The 21655-nt window shown below is 37.2% G+C and overlaps 2 protein-coding genes across 5 annotated transcripts in view; one reads left to right on the top strand and one right to left on the bottom strand.

The window, feature by feature from the left end:
- LOC133529043 (gustatory receptor for sugar taste 43a-like) overlaps positions 1-1943 on the bottom strand; it is a 66014-nt gene extending 64071 nt beyond the window's left edge. The window contains exon 1 of the mRNA XM_061866646.1: positions 1582-1943. Within this exon, the coding sequence (XP_061722630.1) occupies positions 1582-1585 (4 nt within the window). The 5' untranslated portion in view covers positions 1586-1943. The remainder of the gene's footprint in view (positions 1-1581) is intronic.
- Positions 1-21655, top strand: part of LOC133529042 (gustatory receptor for sugar taste 43a-like) — a 54095-nt gene that overhangs the window by 11567 nt on the left and 20873 nt on the right. Inside the window, exon 1 of one of the 4 annotated variants that reach the window (XM_061866638.1) lies at positions 10535-10917. The exons of 1 other annotated variant lie outside the window; for it this stretch is intronic. In XM_061866638.1, coding sequence (XP_061722622.1) covers positions 10824-10917 — 94 coding nt within the window. In that variant the 5' untranslated portion in view covers positions 10535-10823. Of the gene's footprint in view, positions 1-10534; positions 10918-17229; positions 17489-21655 lie in introns of those variants that run through there. 2 more of the 4 variants (XM_061866640.1, XM_061866642.1) reach the window with 2 other exon arrangements.

Here is a 21655-nt window from a genome sequence, read left to right as displayed (position 1 = left end):
CTTTTAACACTGACATATCTAATCCATATCGTATATTAGCAAATGTTTGACGTATCTTAGTCTTCCGATTCGAGCGCCATCTCGATAGTCACGCCTCGTTATTACCTCCTTTGTTTTTTGCTCATTAATATTGTTTAAAGTGTAATATCGATAGCTTATTACACAGTAAACTAATGTGGTAGTGTGCAATGTGGAGCAGTGCAGTGAATGGGGAATTAATCTTGAAACTCATTTTACCACCATTTTGGAGTCAAAGGCCGGTAGTCCACCTGCTGCTTGTAAAGGCAACAACAAGAGCTGATAAAATACACTGTACGAAATAGTCCCACTGGACTGAAGTCATAATTTTAAAAGAATGAATGAATGACGTATATTCAAGTTAGAATCGAGCCGTTTGCCAAAAATAAAATAAATTACATAATTATTATGGATATCTTCTGTTACCCAAAATTAGCAAATTATCAAGATAAATGTTATTTTTACCAGCCTCAGTAAACCTATTACTGTAGGGAACGGTGGATTTGTAAGATTGCCTCATATTGATTATTTATTAAATACAAATCTTATCTGAATGCGGTTGCCAACGAAGGTTGCTATATTTTTTATATTCTTGCTTTTACGAAAGATGTAGAAGCGATAAACGTTTCTAAGAAGCGATCGTGGAGATAAATGGATTATATCCGGAGCTAGTATCTTGTCAATTTTTCTTTGCTTTGGTAAACAAACTTTGACGTCACTGCCATGGACAAAGATGAAGCTTTCTCCTAATATAAGATGACTGGAAGCAAACCCATCAGTTTAGATTTTTAGGTATATTTTTTTATTGCAAAGCAGGCAAAACAGTTGCACCTACATTTTAGTTTAAAATTATCCTGTCTGATGCTTTGCTGTTAGTCTACCTATAGGGCTAAGATGGTCGGCTCTTTATCATTTGACACAATGCCTGTCACGTTCTAACAATTATGTAAGAGTAAAAGTGACGGACATAGTGACAAGTGATAAAAATGGAACCATGCTGCCACCGCTGGTTTATTTACAGCGCCAAAAGTTCCGGTTAGCATACCTATATTCAGCATGGTATATACTCGTAGGCAATTGATGAATTTTGTATATTTACCTTTGATGTTTATTAGACATGTAAGTCTGATCTGTAATAAGTATACATTAGCAATAAACTATGAGCATGAGTAATAAGTATATTTAATAGTGATTGTTTAAATTCTTGTTGGTCGCATATATACATAGGTATATTTTTTCGCTGGCTCCACAGCCGTTGACAACGCTTAGTCGTGCAAATTGCATTGCTGAGTGGTGACCATTTCAGCCTCACATCTTTATCCATTTGTTTTGTGTTCCTCTTCTTTCAGATTTTTTCCTTTACTAATGTACTTTTTATAATATAATGATGTATTGCCTGAATAAATATTATTCTACTCAATTTTTTTATTGTAACATATTGCAGTAATTTTCATTTAACATAGGTATCGGACCTTTACCGGTTATCTCGATTTTTAACAAATTTTTTGAATTATGCCTTTAGGCTATTTTGCACATTTTGAATTATCTAAACATAAAACTCACCCATTTTAAATTATCACGTTTTTCACAGTCAACATTTTAAACTTATGCACGTAAGTACCAGGAAAGCAGAAATTACGTAGTGTATCCTGGACGGGCGACGCGTATACTAACAATTACCAAGAGAGAGCTTTGGCACACATAGCACGCTGTCGGTATTTCCACCCTGCCCGATATACAATGCGCGGTCTATAAAAGCGAGGCAACTGAATAGGGTTATTGGGAAACACCAATGTATGACGACTCAAAGAAAATTCACTTTGCATATCCTGATACTAGTTAGGGTTAGTCTCACATCATGTTGATCTTCAAATAAATAGATTGTTAAAGTTTATTGTGTACATATTAACATCACTATTATTACTCGAGCCTCGCACTTACAGATTATAGACAGGGCATTAATGACGCCTTAACTTAATTTCGTATGCAAATGACATAGTTCGGGGAAATGGTGATGGATATATAATTTTCATACAAATTGTTTGATAACTCTTTCAATGTAACTGATAGTTTATACGTAGCTACACTAATTTAACGCAGTATAAAACTACAACTGCAAATAAAACGCAGAATTTAAGATTAGTACTAAAATTTTGAAGTAATATTAAACTTTTAGTTTATGTACAAGCAAATTTCTACCTTACTTTTATCTCAGTATAGCACATTGTACAGTGTACCGTTACTTTGAATCTAAAAGTCCCATAAAGTGTAATATCGTATATCGCTACTGAGAAAGGGCTAAAGCGCCATATTGACTTTTGACTAAGTCTCTAATAAATTTCAATTTACATTGAGCGTTGTTCTTTTTTATATTGACTTGTGCTGATCCTCGTGAAATAGCTTAAATCGATCAAATGGTGCTCATTTCCCATTAATTTTCATTCCAAATCTAGAACAGAGCCCAACTGTATTAGGTTTCCTCTAATTTTATAAATTGTGTTAGTTTTTGGCAGATATTCCTTATTCTCACCCATATTTGAACTCGGGTACGTCCTTAAACTACGTTGAAAAGAGAGGTATGAGTATTGTGAATGTCGTCTCGCGTTGTGCCGCGTAGTGAGCTGAATTATCATATAATATATTTATAAGTAAGCTTAAGCAATATTTAGTAGATAAGGCATTTTACTCAGTAGAGGAATATATTAATCAGAATAATTTACGTGATTATTAAAATGGGATACTTATTATTATTATTTATTGTTGTTGATATATAAAAATAGACATAAGATGTAAACAACGAGGAAATGCCGCCAGCATCCTTGGTACAATGCCTCAAGGGCCTATTTTAGATATAAGCTAGTTATAGTAATCATCTGTATATATCCATTATGTATATTGTTATTGTCAATAAAAATATTATTACTTTTTTAGATGTAAATAATTAATGTTAATTGACATGTAACTTGTGTTATGAAATGAATAAATTGAAATTGAAATTGTGTGGTAGCAGGGCACAGCACAGCGGATGTCATTCCAGGTCTAGAACAGAGCCCAACTGGGGAAGTACCTTACAGAAAACCGCAGCCAAATAACACAAAACCCTACTCAGTGTTGTGTTCCTGCCGGTGAGTAAGGTTGCCAGAGCTCAACGAGGGTGCGGAGTGTTAGGATCGGCAACTTGTATGTAACACGTCTGGAGTTGCAGGCGTCCATAGGCTACGGAGACTGCTTACCATCAGGCGGGCCGTATGCTTATTTGCCACCGACGTATATATAAAAAAAAATGCTTGGGTAAAATTGTAACAAGTAACCAGTATGTAGTTCTATTTAACAAAGGGTGGTTTTAAAATTAGAAGTATTCTAATTTTACAGGATGTTTATTTAGACACGTGCAATAATTTGCGGGCTGAATATATAGGTCATATTGAACAACTTTTACTATGGGAACAATCCCAAAATCGCGAAAAAAAAAATTTACTCTTCCATAGAAAATGTCAAGATCAGGCAGCCAAAATGTATGAAAGAGCCAATTTTTTTTCGCGATTTCGGGGTTGGTCCCATACTAAAAGTTGTTCAATATGTTCTATATATTCACCCCGTAAATTACTGCAGGTAACTCAATAAACAGCCTGTAGGTATACCGAATTTGCCTAGCCACTCAAGTTGAAACATTTGGCACGTACACATTTTCCGCAAAGGGAGTTTAGAAAATCAATATTGTACCTATTGTACTTTTGTTATATTTTTAGTATTAAATGATCTAATTGAATATAATGAATGATTGACGAAGATGGACGGAAACGAAGGGACAGTTTTGATTATAATTTTATTAATTGTATTTATTGTCGTTCCCGCAAATTATTCACATTCCCGGTCTATTTAGGTACAGTCGCCATCAGATATATCGAAGCGGCAAATGTGCTCACAAATATCTGAACACGCCTCTATTGTCAAGACCTTAGAGTGCGTGTTGAGATATTTTTTAGCACCTCGGCTGTTGCGATATATCTGATGGTGACCTGACTTACTGCTGCTGTGTAGATCTCATCTATTCAGAAACAATGACACGTGTTATGACTAATGACAAGACAAAGGACACATGGAAGTACTACGGTACGGTGGAAAAAGAATTTGATACTTATATATACATCCTACTTAATTATAAAGTATCGTAGTCCCCTAGTGGAGATTGTGGAAAAACTCATTTTAAATATTACGCCATATGTTTCGTGGTCTTGAAGTAATCTTCCACTGACTCCGGTCCTGGGTGGTTTGGGTATCGTCCTCCCACCCTATGCCGAATACACCCAATTCTTGCTCAACAGAACGTCGCCAAGTAAGGGCGACCATGTTTTTTTTTCCCGGGCATTTTCTAGGTTACTTTGGACAGGAGTATGGTCGCCTGGGGATATACCCATTGCCCAATCCAATACCATTTTCGCGTATAGATCTTCATATGTATGGGTGCTTACCCGGTTATTCTCGAAAAGTGAATGTTTGTGATCCAATTAGACTAAAAGATAACGCAAGATTTGCTTTAAGCTTTTTTTCACAGACACATGGAGTTTTGTCTCTTAAGTCTCTTATACTCTATACCTCTTACTACTATCTTTATACTACGTCAGTGGCAAACAAGCATACAGCCCGCCTGATGGTAAGCAGTCTCCGTAGCCTATGTACGCCTGCATCTCCAGAGGAATTAATTACAGGCGCGTTACCGACCCTAACACTTCGCACCCTCGTTGAGCTCTGGCAACCTTACTTACCGGCAGGAACACAACACTACGGGTAGGGTCTAATTTAATTTAATTTTAATTTTAATTTATTTATTTGGGAAACATACAGCACATAATAATACAATAAGGTACAAGATAAAGTCTAGTCTAGTGTTTTTGGCTGCGGTTTTCTGTAAGGTGGAGGTACTTCTCCAGTTGGGCTCTGCTCTAGAGAAATCACTTCCGCTGTGCTGTGTCCTACGTGGCCCTACCACACAAAGCGAGATGATATTCACAATTTTAAGGACATACCCAAGTCCAACCTGACCAAAGCGCTGGTGGCCTAGCGGTAAGAGCGTGCGACTTGCAATCCGGAGGTCGCGGGTTCAAACCCCGGCTCGTACCAATGAGTTTTTCGGAACTTATGTACGAAATATCATTTGATATTTACCAGTCGCTTTTCGGTGAAGGAAAACATCGTGAGGAAACCGGACTAATCCCAACAAGGCCTAGTTTATCCTCTGGGTTGGAAGGTCTCATGGCAGTCGCTTTCGTAAAAACTAGTGCCTACGCCAAATCTTGGGATTAGTTGTCAAGCGGACCCCAGGCTCCCATGAGCCGTGGCAAATGCCGGGACAACGCGAGGAAGAAGAAGACCCAAGTCCAACCTGACTGTAAACATCTCTTTGGTAAAAACTAATTACTACTGTTTCTTCTTAGTTCTTAATGAGTTTAAAACCAATCTCTTGCTTGGTCGATCTAGTAAAGCTGCCCGTCGTCCTATCACTTTGTACATAATCAAGGCGAGCTTAAGGCCAAATTCTTCTTCATGATTACCGAGCAACAAGCCAGGCCAAGACACCAGCTTAAGTTAGGCCTCTGATCTAGTCCATTTTTTACGTATCTTTGGGCCAAGTTATGATGAAAACGGACTCAAAGGTGAGGGAAATGTTTTGTAAAATAGCTGATACCGCTATCTCGGAATGGAACTTAGAATGTTTGAATATTTATTAGAAAAGTAAAAATACCTTTATTTTAATCGCTTTCGATAGGTGCTTGAAGCTATGATTTAATGGAAAGGAAATAAAATGTATAAACTTAATTGATATTTCTCGACGAATTTGGATGATGATTTAGCCAAAGTATTTCTATACATATAAAATCGTATAAGCGGATAACATGCCCAATATTTTGAAGAAGTTTTTCTGGAAAGATACGCTTTAACCTTTCCTATGAGTTTGTTTAGGATTATGCACACACTTTTGGGTCATGTGTCACTTAACTTTCCGAGTGATTTATTTTGCCTCTCTGAGGTTCATAATTATATAAGATTCAAAAGATGAAGTCAAAGGCAGCTGTCACCGTCACCACACACACACACACACACACACACACATTTTTATGTACGATTTATAATGAATAACCAGATACCATGGCCATGTCGATAAAATCATATCGATAAACTATCGACATTTCGTATAATTATAATTGTAATTGAAAGTTTAGTATTGATTTAAATTTTTCATTTCTCATGCTCTAAGAATGGGTGTTCTAAAAAGTGTGCAGAAAATAATTCGTTTCTGCTCTAGAGCACTGTGCTTTCTAAGTACGTTTCTTTTCTTATTTTACGGTAAGCAATTAAAATATTGGTTTAAAGTTAATTTTACAATTTCCATTCTGATAATTAACTCCCCATTCCAAAAATAATTATTTATTACCTTAATTGCCAATTCAGAGAACCGTCAAGAAATAGTACTGAAGTCTATACTTAGCCGTGATTTTTTTAATGCACGTGTATTTTACTTTCCTCGTATTCGAAATGAAAAGTAGAATGTTTAACTCGGGTGAAAGGCACCATTTCTGAAAGGTGCCTTTCATCCCTCGGTTAACAATTTACTATAAATGTGCATTTACCTTAATTTGCTATCTATATTTTAAAGGAACTTCCTTTTTAAATTAATAGATAGTCAGGTTCTTTTTTAAAATGTGCTTCACAATTAGTCTCCAATATAATAATTCAGTTGCCAAATAAATAATTGGTACTTGCATTAAGATAAACAAAAGCTGTAACGGCATTAAAATAATGCTCATATTGTAATATTTTAAGGCTCCGCTTTTGTCGAAAAACTATTAATTTTAGTACCTATTTTTTTTTTTTTAACTACCGAAATTTTATTACTTAGTTGACCGGTTAAATACGTTCCTAAAAAAAACAATTCGAGAAATGATTCCGGAAGGAGGCAGGGCCCCTTAACTTTTGATCTTGGCAATCCTCATTTCTAGTACTAAGATGTACATATTTTGCCTCAAAAATATAATTTTTTTTTGTATTAAAATTGGTTTTTAAAAGGTTACATATACTCAATAGTCAATCAAGAATTAATGAAACGAAAAATCTTTATTTCAGGCAACTATGGGCCCATAAACGTTAAAACTAGCATTCATATAATACAATATATCTTAAAAACTAAAACACACTAAGGGTGCGATGCATTTCGCTACCCCGCTGTGTCAGTGAGCCGGCCGTGGAACCGCCGGATATTGACACCCTTCGGACAAAACTCCTTCATGGTGAAGATCACTAGACGTTCAGTCGGAACCTTGGAGAATTTAACAACTGGAGTGGCCTTTAAGAGCTTACCCCTCTGTCGAAAACCTCGGCCAATGGTCATATGTATTATGTATTGTATGGACTGACGTTTATCTGACATGGCTATTTGTACGTTACGTACAAATAGTCATACATTTGACGTGCCCCTCCCCCGCAAAAATCGGCAGACTGTGCAAAACAGTCTGCCGATCCCTGTCTGCAAAGACAAGGCGTCTCCAGTTGTTAAATCCTCCAAGGTCGGAACGCTCACCACAAAAGAATTGAAAGAGTTTTAGTTATTCGATATGATACTGATCTGTCACTGTTAAAAGTGACGTTTTTGGTTGAAGAAATGTCACTTTGAATACGGTAGACAACCTGGGTGCCGGCGATCCTCGAGCCCAACGGCCTGGTCAGGGATGATGGCAAGAGGCCTGATGGAATGACGTTGGTGCCTTGGAGTATGGGACGGCCCCTTGTTTGGGATGCTACATGCGTAGATACCCTGGCACCGTCCCATATTCCAGGCACCAAAGTTGACGCTGGTGCGGCCGCATCCTCGGCCGAAAGCCTCAAGCGTCGCAAGTATGTCAACCTCGGCAGTAGTTACATATTTGCGGCGTTTGGGGTTGTAACCCTAGGGCCGTGGGGGCCTAGCGCGCGCCGCCTCTATAAGGAGTTAGCAAAACGCCTTATAGAGGCTTCGGGTAACCAGAGGGCTGGCCTGTACTTCGCCCAGCGGATAAGCATTGCTATCCAGAGGGGCAATGCAGCCAGCCTTCTGGGCACCCTGCCAAGCGGTCTCGATCTGGGACAAATTTTTTATTTATAAGTTTTTAATTTAAGTTTTTAATTGTTTTTCCACCCATTTGTGTTTATTATAATTAAAAACTTTGAATACTGACAGATCAGTATCGTATCGGATACGGATCGAATAACTAAAACTCGAATTGGAGTGAGTAGGTACAAAACAATCTGAAACCACTTATCTTCAATTAAAACAAAATATATTAAGTACTAGTCAATCAGTGCTAACCCGTTATACTTCCGTTATACTTAAGTATTTTTACATGGAATTAATGTTTCCACCGTCTCATCGCAAAAATAAATATGGTGGTATGTGATGGATTGTTATATTTATTTGCGTATTTATTTTTGAGGTTCCCTCCCGGGTGGGATTTTATTTAATGTTTAATTGCATGTAAAAATACGCAAGTAAGTATAATGGGTTAGCACTGATTGACTAGCACGTTATCTTTTCCGATTAGCAAAGTAATATTTTTTGTTTTAATTCATACGGATTTCCGCAAAGTAACGCCTGATTCTATTTATTACTTACTTTCAATGAAGATCTTGTTGACTCTGTTTACTTGAATGAACGTGTGGCTGATAGGCAACATTCTACTGGCGTGGTAAAGTTTGCCGATACGTACACTGTTACCGAAGGCCATTTTGGCTATTACCAATTTCCGACTAGGTAATCAAATTATTTAGGTATTCATTGGTGTTATTTTCACTTTTTCAAGCACTTGTTATTTCTATTCTTATATGTATAAGACCATATTTTATTATAATAAAGCTATACACAAGGCGTTCTTCCGTATTTTCCATTGTATTATACGAGTATTAGACAAATTTTTAACAAGCCATTAGGTGAGAATACGTTTGTGCCATATACGCTACTTACAATGGTTTTCAGAAGAGCAGGAAAAGAGCAAACATAAATATTCTTCGAAATGTTTTGTATTTAGGTAATATTCAACTCAATATTCACCTCATCACAAATCTCGTGCGTATGGTAAATCTTTTGCGGTACGAGCGGTTCAGCTTTGGAATGAGTTGCCTACCTCTTTAAGGCAATCGCGGTCCGTAGCATCGCTTAAGGGGCAGTTAAAGAAGCTGTGGCTATCTGACCAGATTTAACTTATTTGTGACTATAAATATATAATTATTGTATATAATATAGGTATTCTATATATTTGTTATACTATTACTTCTTTTTTTTTTTTTTTCGCCCGCTTTTATAATTTTGTTGATTTTCCTCTAGTCTATTGTACTCAGTGCTATATTTGTCTACTATTCTTCATCAATTCTCATCTACTCAAAGGTTAACTGGAAGAAATCCCTTAAAGGGATAAGTTCGCCTTTGTACTGCTTATCCTGTGCCATATTTATATTTTGTCTTTTGTACAATAAAGAGTTTATACATACATACATATTCAACTTTAGTACCATACAAATATTTTGAATACAGTGGTAATCATGAAATAAAAGCATTTTTATTATAGTCATATCCGTTTTTGATGAGTAAATGTTAAACGTACAATGTATCACATGACACAAAGTTTTGGATAATTCACAATTTTTGTGATATTTTTCTATTAACAGAGTGTAAACTATCCTATAAAATACGGATATGGCTCAAAATTATGGAAAAATTAAAGGTTTTTAAAGACCTAGTGTAAATAGTACCATATTTTATGATTATTTTAGGAATCATTAAAAAACTATTTTGCTCAAAAATGGATATGGCACAAACGTATTCTCAGCCGATGACGCGCGAATATACGAATACACCTGAAAACGGTATTTTTAAATCCATTATGTTTTCCGTTATTATTAAACTATTACTTTAAACTAAACTCACTTCCTTGTAACTAAAAATCCAATTAAAAGTAATTATTCTTTGTTAAGTTAAATTCTATTTTATACTAATAGGTACAACTGAATGTGCAACTCGCGATGCACATGCACGCTCGCGCGAGTGATGTGCAGCTTGCGTGCACCTTCTGTTTTGAACTGAGTAATCAAGGATCTAGCGAACGTATCAATTTTATTGCCGCCATTGCTATTCTACGAGGACAGTCAATCAAAATATACTTTATTTGTAAAAAAGTAGGTACAGTCTGCAACAGTAGTATGAGATGAAACAACGTGCCAATAGTTGATTGTTAAGTTGTTAACCAAGGGATTTAGGAAGGAGTAAAACACTCTACTTTTCATTTCGAATACAAAGAAAAGTAAATTCATGTGTTTTTTTTTTAAACATGACTAAACATATTTTAATAGCATTTCTTGAGGGTAACCATTTAAAAAACCTATAAACCTAAAATATATTATGCTGAATCGATCGACATCAAAATCAAAGTGATTTGTCAAGATTGTGTTAGTCGTTTTCTTCCGAAATTTAATAGAAAAAGTACCGTTTTTGTAACCATCGCAAAGATATTCCCACTTAAGTTTTAATAACGAAACAAGAATTACCTAAAGAACAATCAGGGAGATTATTGATTTCTAATCTGTATTTCATTTTCATCAATCCACTATAGTCGTACGAGTACATCAATTTGTTTTTCAGTGACATCTAATTATCAGCACGATACCCATTCCAGTAGCCATGAATACGAAATAACAACAATCTGAGACAAACAAAGAGATTAGGTGGTTGTTAGTCGACGTCAGGTTGACGACAAATATGCTGGTCGGTTTAGACACCAAATATGATCACAAACTTAATGATTATATTGTTTACTAATTGTGGTGTGTTAAAGTACTATTTTCCCGTGATGTTCGTGGATCCTGATTTGCATAAAGGTAATATTGGTATAATCTTGTCAAGTTTTCTTTTAAGGATGACTCACGCTAAAACGGCCTGGGTCTGGGCCGGGGCAATCATCACTTTGTTTTTCGTAATACGTGACCGGTGATCATATGTTTTTTTTTCTTTTTTTTATATAGATGGTAGGATCGTATAGATGTGATATACCGTGTGCGCCCGTGAGCGACAGAACATAGGTACGCAATGCGACAAAATTAAAAAAAACTTCTTAACGTTCCTGACAACATACCAAAAACAACCTACGTAATGTAAAACTGAAAAATTGATTGACATGATGTAAGGCATCATCCTCACGCCCTAGGTAGAACCTAAATGATCGCGCACTGTGCGGTTCATGAGAAATTTCCTCCCGCGGACGCTCCGGCTGTGAAATGAGTTCCCTGCCGAGGATTCCTCGAGAGGTTATGGGGTTCTTCAAAAAAGGAGTGTACAGGTTTTAAAGGATTGGCACCCTCGAGTTGCAGACATACACAGGCTACGGTGACCGCTTACCATCAGCCGGCCGTATGCTTGTTTGCCACCGACGTAAAAAACTTTAAAATCATAACAGTAAAACAAACACAACAGGAAGCGCTAGCTGCGGCGGTACGTCTCAAAAGATCGTATCTCTGGAGAACACCTAGGGTGCCACACACCGAAATCCTCTACGAGGCTAAAGGTAAGGAGCCGCTAATAGAAGCCGGTGACTGACAGGATACTCAGGCAATTCGTCTTCGATAAGAAATACAAAATACAGTTACACGAAGAACCTCGTGAAGGACTCAACCCAAGAGAGCTGAGAATCTTCACGGATGGATCAAATTCAAGGTCAGGCACTGGCGCTGGGTACGAGTATTCTCATAGAACCTAAACATACACATCTCAATACCACTAGATGCTCATAATACAGTCTTCCAGGCAGAATGTATCGGCATCACAATGGCAGCACACGGAATCGCCTCAAGGAAAGTATTGGACTACCCCATCCGCATACTCTCTGTTAGTCGGTCAGTACTACAAGCTCTGCAAAGTTATACTTTGATCTCAGGGCTAATCTACGAATGCCTCTGTCAGAGGTGTGCACCACCAACGGCGTAACTCTGCAGTGGATCAAAAAATACAGCAACTTGCGAGGTAGGTATAACACAGTGTTGTGTTCCTGCCGGTGAGTAAGGTTGCCAGAGCTCAACGAGAGTGCGGAGTGCAAGGGTAGGCAACGCACATGTAACTCCTCCGGGTCTGCAGACGTTCATAGGCTACGGAGACGGCTTACTATCAGGCGGGCCGTATGCTTGTTTGCCACCGAAGTAGTATTAAAAAAAGACATATTAGCGAGAGGAGGCTCGGAACTGAAGGTGGCAGGACCTGAGCCAATTCTGCCTCTGCCTTAAAACTAACAGTACTCGTCAAACCTACCTATAGCCATGGAAGAAGTCGGAGGAAACCCTTCCGACAATCAACCCCGGTTTGTCAAGGAGGCTGAGAGCTGAAGAGGCCACAGCTCCGGCTTCTGACTGTGGCCATAACTGGCCACGCCCCACTAACCAAGCCCCTGTTAACCCAACGTACCGATAACCCCCTCTGCAGGGCGTGCATGGAGGCAGAAGAGACAGCCGCCTAGGTGGGTACGTCATTCTCGAATGCCCAGGGGTGGCCGAGTACCGGGCACAATACCTCGGTTCGCCGGGGTCTCTTCCAGAAGTCGTCGGCAACATCAAGGGTCTGGAAGGCTTCTTAATAGAGTTGGATTGGCAAGAGTAGTGCCGACAACCCACGATGCAAAATAGGCGGAATTGTATGACGTCGAGTTGCGAAAACCTACCTATAATCTACAGTAAAACACAAATCCATACAACAAATAACTGTGCATATTATTAGACCAGTGGCAGCAACATTTCTACCGCATGTTAGTATAACGAGCCTGACCCGGCATCGCTACGACAAGTGCAAATATTTGTGTTCAATGCTCACTGTATCCACCCACTTTAAAAGTCCTTCAATCAAACTGCTGTCCTATTTAAGGCATCGTGAGTTCGTGTGTGTCGTTTTGATTGAACTCACTCACTCTTCAACTCACCGAAATTTAACTAGCTCAGTAACTCATCTATTTCAGTGTTACTTTCTCGTTCTTTCTCACTCACGATTCGAATGAGCCGGCCGAGACAATCGAGTGAGACGATGCGAATATGTGAAACAAAACAAGAGTTTCGGAGCCTGCAACTCCAGAGGTGTTCGCGTGATTCGCCATCGTGGTTGCACTTATGGCTGCGTATATCTGATTGATTGACATTTCTCTCCACTCACTCGTGAACAATATAGTCTACAGATCCACTGAGCGAAATGAGCGAAAAGAGTGAAATGAGTGATATATTTTTCCGCGAGCGAAACATATGAATCAGTCTTTTCAACTCAGTGAAACATTTGCGCATCTCTACTCCGAACGCAACTTGCTGAGCACTGACCGGACGGCCGTGCGTGTCCGGGATCGTGGATATCATTGTTTTTGAATTGTTATTTTTAGTTAGTTGTAACAAAAAAAAATAGATTAGTTCGATCAAAAATAAAACTACTAATTTTACTAGTATGGCCTCAATATTGTTATCCATATTTTTTGGCAACCATATAGTGATCTAAAAAGCGCTACCATTTTTTTAAATCTCTGCTAGCTAAACCCACTGCACCTTGATCATTTATGCTTTTTTTCGAGATTCTACAAAATAGCGTTTTTTTTTTAAAGTACTATGTAGCTTTGTACCTAAACGGTCAGCAACGCGACTGGGACACGCTTGGGGCGCAATGCAGGCATCCATTGGTGATGGTAATTGTTTACCATCAGGCAGGTCGTATTCGTATCATTGTTTGCTCCTGTCATGACAAAAAAATAACGTTAGCATGGTTGGTAAATGATCTAGATTCTTTTAAGCTGGTAGACCCGGATTCGAATCCCGGCAAAGGAAAACGAAACTTCAGCAGCAAAAAATAATAATAATATAAAATGCACATGTATTAAAATAATGTACTCATAAATATCTCGGTTGTGGAATTTATGGTCAGTGCAAAAGAGCTGATGTTAAGAGTTATCTATGTGTGCTGCATATTCTCCATTCATTCAAATAGGCACCTACCTACTACCTGAAATGTGAAAAACACATCTACATTTTTGTATTTTCAAAATAACCGTTCTTAAAAACAGTTCGTTAACGTTTTTAACGTAATATTAGAATAAAGCGGCTTACGAGGACGAAATATCTTAGAAAATTATGGCTGAAATTTATCACAAATGTTTTCATTAAACAGACTCTTTTTACTGCCTTCATTATTTAATTTACTCATCAGAGGGAAGAAATGTTCTTTAGAACCTTAAGTTAGCTCATTTTACTTAAAGGATACATTATTATATTTTTACAAAGATACAAATATTAAAAACATTGTTACGTACCCGACACTTTTCTGGATCTACACCTGTCAAGTCCCAGTGTTAATCTAAATTTGTATTTGTATTAGGTGGATCTGTAATGTAATCTGATTCATATATAGTAAAAACACTTTTATCTCGTTTCCTTTGCGACAAATAAGTAGGCAAAGTTAACCTATTGATTAGGTACATAGTTTTCAACTGACTTTTAATTACTCATCCTCACTTAACTATAACTATTAACGTGATAGACCACCTCTTACAGACTCCGCACTATAAAAGCGATTATCCTACAACGACCAATTCCCCTGGCTATACCTATTCGCAAATTACCAGTAGATTCCGCTTAGCAGTTTTGTTAAATGGTATTTGGAATGGGTTACACAGTCACCAAAATTGAGATGATAATAAAGCGGAATATCCTGAGAATAGGTATCATATAGGCAGGGGAATGTGATTTTTCAGGAATTACCCTATACCTATATTTGTTGATATTTAATTCTGTAACTGAATCATAACTGCAGTAATGCGACAACGACAGCAACACAATTTATCAAAGAAACTGTCAGCGATAGGCCATGTCAACGTTCCAGTTGCAATAATAATGCTGCTGCAGTCGTCATCCGATATAATTTACAGGACCAATGAAAGATACACGTAGTTAATTTTTCAAGTAGGCATATTAAAATGCGCTTATTAACGCCAAATAAAGGTACGCCGGCTCTAATCCTACATCTCTGACCTGAGAAGATTTAAACCCCTCCGAAATTGTAGGAGGGTATCCCAATATGGCACCGGCAAGAAACTCGGCGGGACACATCTTTTCAAAACCATTTCATCTAATAACTAACATAGCAAAAAAAAAATGCAATTAAAAATTAACATGGAATGAAAAAAAAAGTAAAATAACATAAAGTATGTACTTTCTTACAGAACTTTGATGCACTAGATTGCTAATACAGGGAATGAGGAGTTAATCTCCTATACTATTAAGTTGGTCTGGAGGTGTCACATTCTTTTTGTATGCTCCGTCTAATAGACAAGTAATCTTTGAATGATGCGTAAAAGCAGAATGCAAATTAGGTATGTGAATTAAGAATTCCCCGATACAACAGCGGATTAAGTCGAGCAAAAATGGCTAAAAAGATAACGCGGCGCATTTATATTCCAAATCGATGGTTTTCCGGTAGACGCTCCTGAGTCTTTATAAGAAAATGTACTTTAGTTACAAACGTATATTTTTATTTTTAACATTTACCTGTGCCCTCGCTTACAATGGTCCGGGCAATATCAACAGCATAATAGACATTCCAGGTAAAATACCAGCTATACCAGGATTTGGTTCCAAAAATGATACCGGAGGAACAACTACAGTTATGGGGAAATATAATGATATTGTACCGGGATTTACTCAAAATATATTAGAAAAGAATAAGACGGGATCAGACAGCAGTGGGACCAGCTCAAATAATGGTGGAAACTTTGGATCTTTAATAACAGGTATTCCTAATAAAATATTCCCTAACAAAACTGGAGGTAATAATGGGATACCCGGTTACGGTATTATATCTGGTATTCCCAATATATTTGGGAATAATAAAACAAACTCGGAAAATAGTACTGGTGGAATTCCAGGTTTTGGATCAATAATACCAGGATATTTCGAAAGTAATAATAAAATACACCCCGGTTACGCGAATGAAACCGATTCAGGAAATGGGAGTGGATCGAGCTCTAATAATGGATTCCCTGATATATGCTCATACATACCTGGCTTGATGAAGAAAAATAAAACATGTGGTTCTGGTAATGGATCATCTAATAGCGGAATAAATTTTGTTGGGTACAGACCATCTTTCCCTAACAACGTATTTGATATAAACAACAACTATACTAGTGAAAATTTAAACCCGTTAAAAGGGATTAATTTCGGTTCCATAACTGGTATGCCTGATAAAGTATTTGGAAATGACAAAGAAAATAAAACTATGGTAAAAAGACATTGTCATGAGCACAAGGGAGAACATGAACACGATGAAGAAAAAGACAGAGATAAAAGACAAATTGGATCAGGTCTGGGATCTTTAGGATCCCTGGTTTCTGGAGGATCTAACCTAAGCTCCATAGGATCAGCACTAGGATCTGCAGACTCTGGTGATGCTACGTTAGTGCTCGGAATGTTCCAAGTCCTGTTGAAGCCTATAAAGACACCTAGTTTAAACACAGTGACAGATATGATTCAGAATCCTCAGGCTGGAGTGTCAGACATCATCAAGAATCCCCAGAATATTCTTACGCAAACTCAAACACTGCTCAATGGAGGAAAGTGAGAAGATTTAATATAAATAAGTTATAGGTTCACAAACGAATACTAATGGAAGTTTTATAGGCATCAGTTAGCTTTCGAACAATTAATTAGGTACCTACATTGTTTTTTTTTGGTTTTCAATGTTTGTTTGATAACTGGGAACAAATCAAATGATATTTAAAATAATAGTTTGATTTGAGTTTTTAAGTAGTTAGTCATACTAATATACATAAATTATAAACTGAAATAGATATATATTACAGAAAAAGTGTCGAAGGCCGGATTCGAAAGGCGTCTTCGGCAGATTTGTTACAAATAAATATTTTAGTCATAAATTTCATGTACACTTAATGACAATTTCGAGCATGATGTATAAATTCTACTTTAGATATAACGTTGTTGTTAAGATGGTATAATTTTTTTTTTATAATCAAAGAGAAGTAAAGTAACTGAAAGATTTATTTTAGCCAAACCTTCTTAGAGTTTCGATTTCTTTGACGCTTAAAATAGACGCTAATAAGTACTCACCCATTTAATATTGAAGAACTATGTTTTTTTACTTTACGTAAAAAAGACTGAACATTGCAATATATTAATATAAATTTAATATGGCTTATTACAAAAATTACAAAAAAAAAGTGATTTTACCAATTCTACGGCACAAAAGGTGAAATGCCATTGCCATTCATCACGAAAAAAAAAACTGTCATAATATTGAATTTGACATTGTCAATTAAATACGACGTATTGATTGAATTTCAAAACAAAGAGAAATTTATTTACATAATTAAGTTACTATCTACTAATCGTTTTTAAAATGGACAAAGCCGTATGGATCCATGAGGTATATACTCCTCCAAAGTAGGTATACCAAATACTGTTTCGTCCCTCACCTACTGCAAAATTAGCAAAAATGATTTATCGAAGATATAGGTTCAAATAAAATCGGTTTAATGTCGGTGCGAATAAAAAAATCGCTGTGTTTTTTTTACGGTTTTTTGATTTTTGCATATTTTGATTCCTTTTTTAATTCCCCGTCGACCCACAAAACAATTTTTTTGATATCTTTATTAGTTTTGAAAATAACGAATTCCGCTATGTGCACACAGAACAACATTTGCGAGAAAAAAATAGCTATGTGGTTTTTAACACATAGCGAAATTAAAAGCCTTGTATTCCGTTAAGGGCGATGGCCATAATGTTGCACATGGCGAATGTTTGTGGTGTGGATTACCCGACATTGACCTTAATCATTAAAAAAAAAACATAAATAGTGCTAAAATTGCTGGATTGGATCAAATAAGTAAGTATTTGTTAATACAATTTCATTTCTATATCTGTATTTATTTATTCGTGAGAAAATGCAGTTATTTTGTAGTAAATTTATCTTTGAGTTAATGTTGTTACATACTAGGTACCTCCTACCTATTAAGCGGGTAGATATGGAAACAGTTAGGTAAGTATTATTTTGATGGTGTGTTTACTTTCTGTTATTGCATAGATTTAAAATACTTAATCGATGTAATAACATCGATATTAAGCTTCTGTACCGTTATTTGAAGCCTATTTAATATTTGAGAGTGCGATGCTGTTTGACAGATGACGTAGCGGTTCACTATAGGCTGACACCTACCCCCTTTGTACTTGTATTTCAAGTTTTAACCCCCTCCACCAGGCGCCCGTGGCCCGCGGCCGCGGAGCTCTTCATTGGCGTTCTGTTTGTCGGAACGTTCGGTTCACTGCAAAAAATTCTTAGAAATCCTTAGATTCTTAGAATTTTTTGTAAGTACTAATTAAAAGTATTGTTAACGGTTTTACCGTTCGATTGTTAATATTACTTCAATGATTTGATGGACAGCTTGTGTTCGTCAATGTGTTTAGCAAAGCTGACACCTCATCGATTCACATCGCGAGCGCAGCGAAGCTGTCGCGTAAGTAAGCGATTCTTATTTTATTTTGTTTACAGCGAATCGAATCATTTTAAGCACGGAGCAGGTCCTTGGAAAAGTGTAAATGTGAATGGCAGTTTATAGGCCACAGTTTTATTGTCCTCCGAAAGGGAGGTTATAGCGGTTCCTATTACAGTATAGAACTGCCTAACTTAGGAATAACTAAAAAGACGCGCTCTGTGACGTCGTAGTTTATGCTAATCAACTTGTGATTTTGCATTAAGTAACCTTAGGGTAATTACAATAATAATGATCGTAAGATATATATGACCTGATATTTTCCGTGCATTTCCGGATTTTCTGGTACTGTGCTGCTGTGATACAAATTATTTTAGTTTGCATTTAAATCGAAATATCACAATAAAGGCTGGATTTGGAAGTACCCCCAATTTTAGAATGCTTGAGAGCTGGGGCTAAAACGCCTAAATTAAGCTAGAATAAGAGGCCATTAAAGAAATACCATGTTTGGTATTGCCATGGGTACCATTAAACAGTAAAGTTACTCTAGTATCATGCTGGCTACCAAATTAGGGTCCTATCCGCCTTAAAGTCGACGAAGCCCCGCTGTCGCGGGGCTTCTATTTCCGCTCTGAGGGACGAAAGGTAACTAACAAACCTACATCGAAAACCTCCTTTTCGATCTTTTTGTTTATATCCTTTGGAAAGTTTTTCTTAATAATACCAATTTTGGATGCACAGTACCGTCAATATCTTTGTGAATTTTATTTTCAATTAAGGTATTTGTACGTAATAATAAATAGTGCAACTGCTAAAAGTGCCTTCTAGTTAAAGCAAGGGATTTAAAAGTGAAACTCTTGGATGTAAAACTGACATATCCCCATTCAGTTGTGTTATTTTGAATTTCGTTTAAGGAGTTTTATTATATTTATATACGTATAAAATTTTAGTTTTGACATGTATAACTGCATACAGGAGGGGCACTATTTACCCCTTTGCTATAACTATAACCCTTGTGAGAAAAGGAGGTTCGAAGTATCTTTTCATGACTTAAGAACGTAATTGAGACTGGGAGGTCGGGTGGTTACAGACCGCCGCTGCCTGCACAAGGCATAACACATATCCTGCTGCGTAAGCAGAGTTGAACAATATTGCATTATGTTAAATTAGCATACTGTAACCTTTCCCACCTGCGCAAGGTGTGGAGAAATTTACTACCATTGCGTAACTTATTGTACCTATACTACCGGTACCTATTATGGATATCCGCCATGGCCTACTACAATAACTATCCTGCTACTTAGCAGAAGGTTTATTAAAATATAAATATGTGCTGTTAAGCATACATACATAACGTACCTAATATTTCCCGCCTGCGTAAGGCGAGTGAATATTACTATTTAGCCAGCTGAAGACCTGCCGCCTGCGCAAGGTGTGCGATTTTCATTATCCTGCTACGCTAGCAGATGAAGCAAAATGGCTACTGTAAGACCAGTATACTTAATACAATGAACATGGTTCCAAACGCCAAGACCTTTCCCGCCTGCGCAAGGCGTGTGAAAATGATTAGACACTGGGGCTAAAAGTCAGACATGGTTTTGATACTGTTATTAGATAAAAGTATATTAAGATCATACAACATGCCTGCGCAAGGCGTGCAACATTCATTTGCCTGCTGCGCAAGCGGGTATCAATTGGTTCAAGGTATCATTAATCAAATATTGGTACTACAAAGCAATTATGATACAAGTACCTACTTAACATGTATCTATTTCTATAAGCCAAGATTTCAACTCCCATGTAAATCTCCGCCTAATTCACAATAATAATTCATAATCATTTATTTGCACATAAAAATCCTACGCAAGGCATTCGAGAAATAATTTTTACTATCGTTTGGCTGCGAAAACACACCCCACTAAACATGAGACTGGCCCAGGAAGACCATAAAACCCTAAAAAGATAAAATAAGCCTTGACACACTCACTGCCAGCGACCCGCTAGGCGTATTCCTTTTTAGTAGGCGCTTTGCGAGACATACTGTTTTCTCGCGTTATCAACTTCGCTCGTAACGCGTAGCTCACGCTGGCACTGAATGTGTTAACTGGCTTTCCGGTGAGTAATATTAAAAATCACCATAAGTGGTTCATACTTCATACGTGGCCCATTCAGTCATGCTAATAATCTTGATAATCTAGAGTTCATGATACTGATCGTTGAATTAAAAATTTTAAATTTGTTTTGAATTGCCTTAATCAACCGGCCGCCCCGCCGCTACATAGTTCTAATGGTTTAAAGATATAAATATATTACCCTGGACTGGTTCAAGGTTCTTGGCCATTCATCATTTAACCCCATTTGGGTCAAACACAACAAAGGTTGGGAAAAATGTATCCCGCCCGTAGCAGCATAACAAGATTGCAGCAGCATAGCGTGGCTTGAACTCCGTTAACGTTGCGTTGTCTACAGGAAAGACGTGAAGGACTTAATAAAATGTCTATGACCCACAACTGGTACCTATATAATCATAGCTCAATGCAACTCATCATCGCAGTCCAAATGAAAGAAAGCCATTTCGGTTATTAATCTCGTTAAAATATATGTCCTAGATGTCGGGACGACTTCTTGTTAATAGCCAAAAGTGCTTTTTTGGATAACGGATACAAACCCTTAAGGGTTGAGTTGAGATACATACATTTACCTATTGGTTCGAATCTACTTTAAAAGACTGCGTGGTTATGATATTCAATATAAAACATTACAAATTTCCCGGGTGGAATTAAGCAGGCGTACATAGGCTACGGAGACTGCTTACCATCAGGCGGGCCGTATGCTTGTTTGCCATCGACGTAGTAAAAAAGGCAAGCAACCTCGAAGGTTATTTCTATACCAATGTTCATTAATTGGTGTCCTATGAAATTATTCCCATAAGTATTCAGTTTTTGGCAACAATAATGTACAAGACAAAGTTTCTGTATTGTATACTGTATGTTACAAAATATATATGTGAGAATCAGTGAGTTCACTGAGATAACATTAGAATTGCTTTATATCACCGTTGATACAATGTAAATGCTAGACAAGTCTGCGCCATTGGGCATGGG

This window comes from Cydia pomonella, chromosome 20, assembly GCF_033807575.1.
Source record: "Cydia pomonella isolate Wapato2018A chromosome 20, ilCydPomo1, whole genome shotgun sequence".
Lineage (NCBI taxonomy): Eukaryota > Metazoa > Arthropoda > Insecta > Lepidoptera > Tortricidae > Cydia > Cydia pomonella.
Note: the sequence above shows the minus strand (reverse complement) of the source record. Positions and strands in the feature narration are given on the sequence as shown.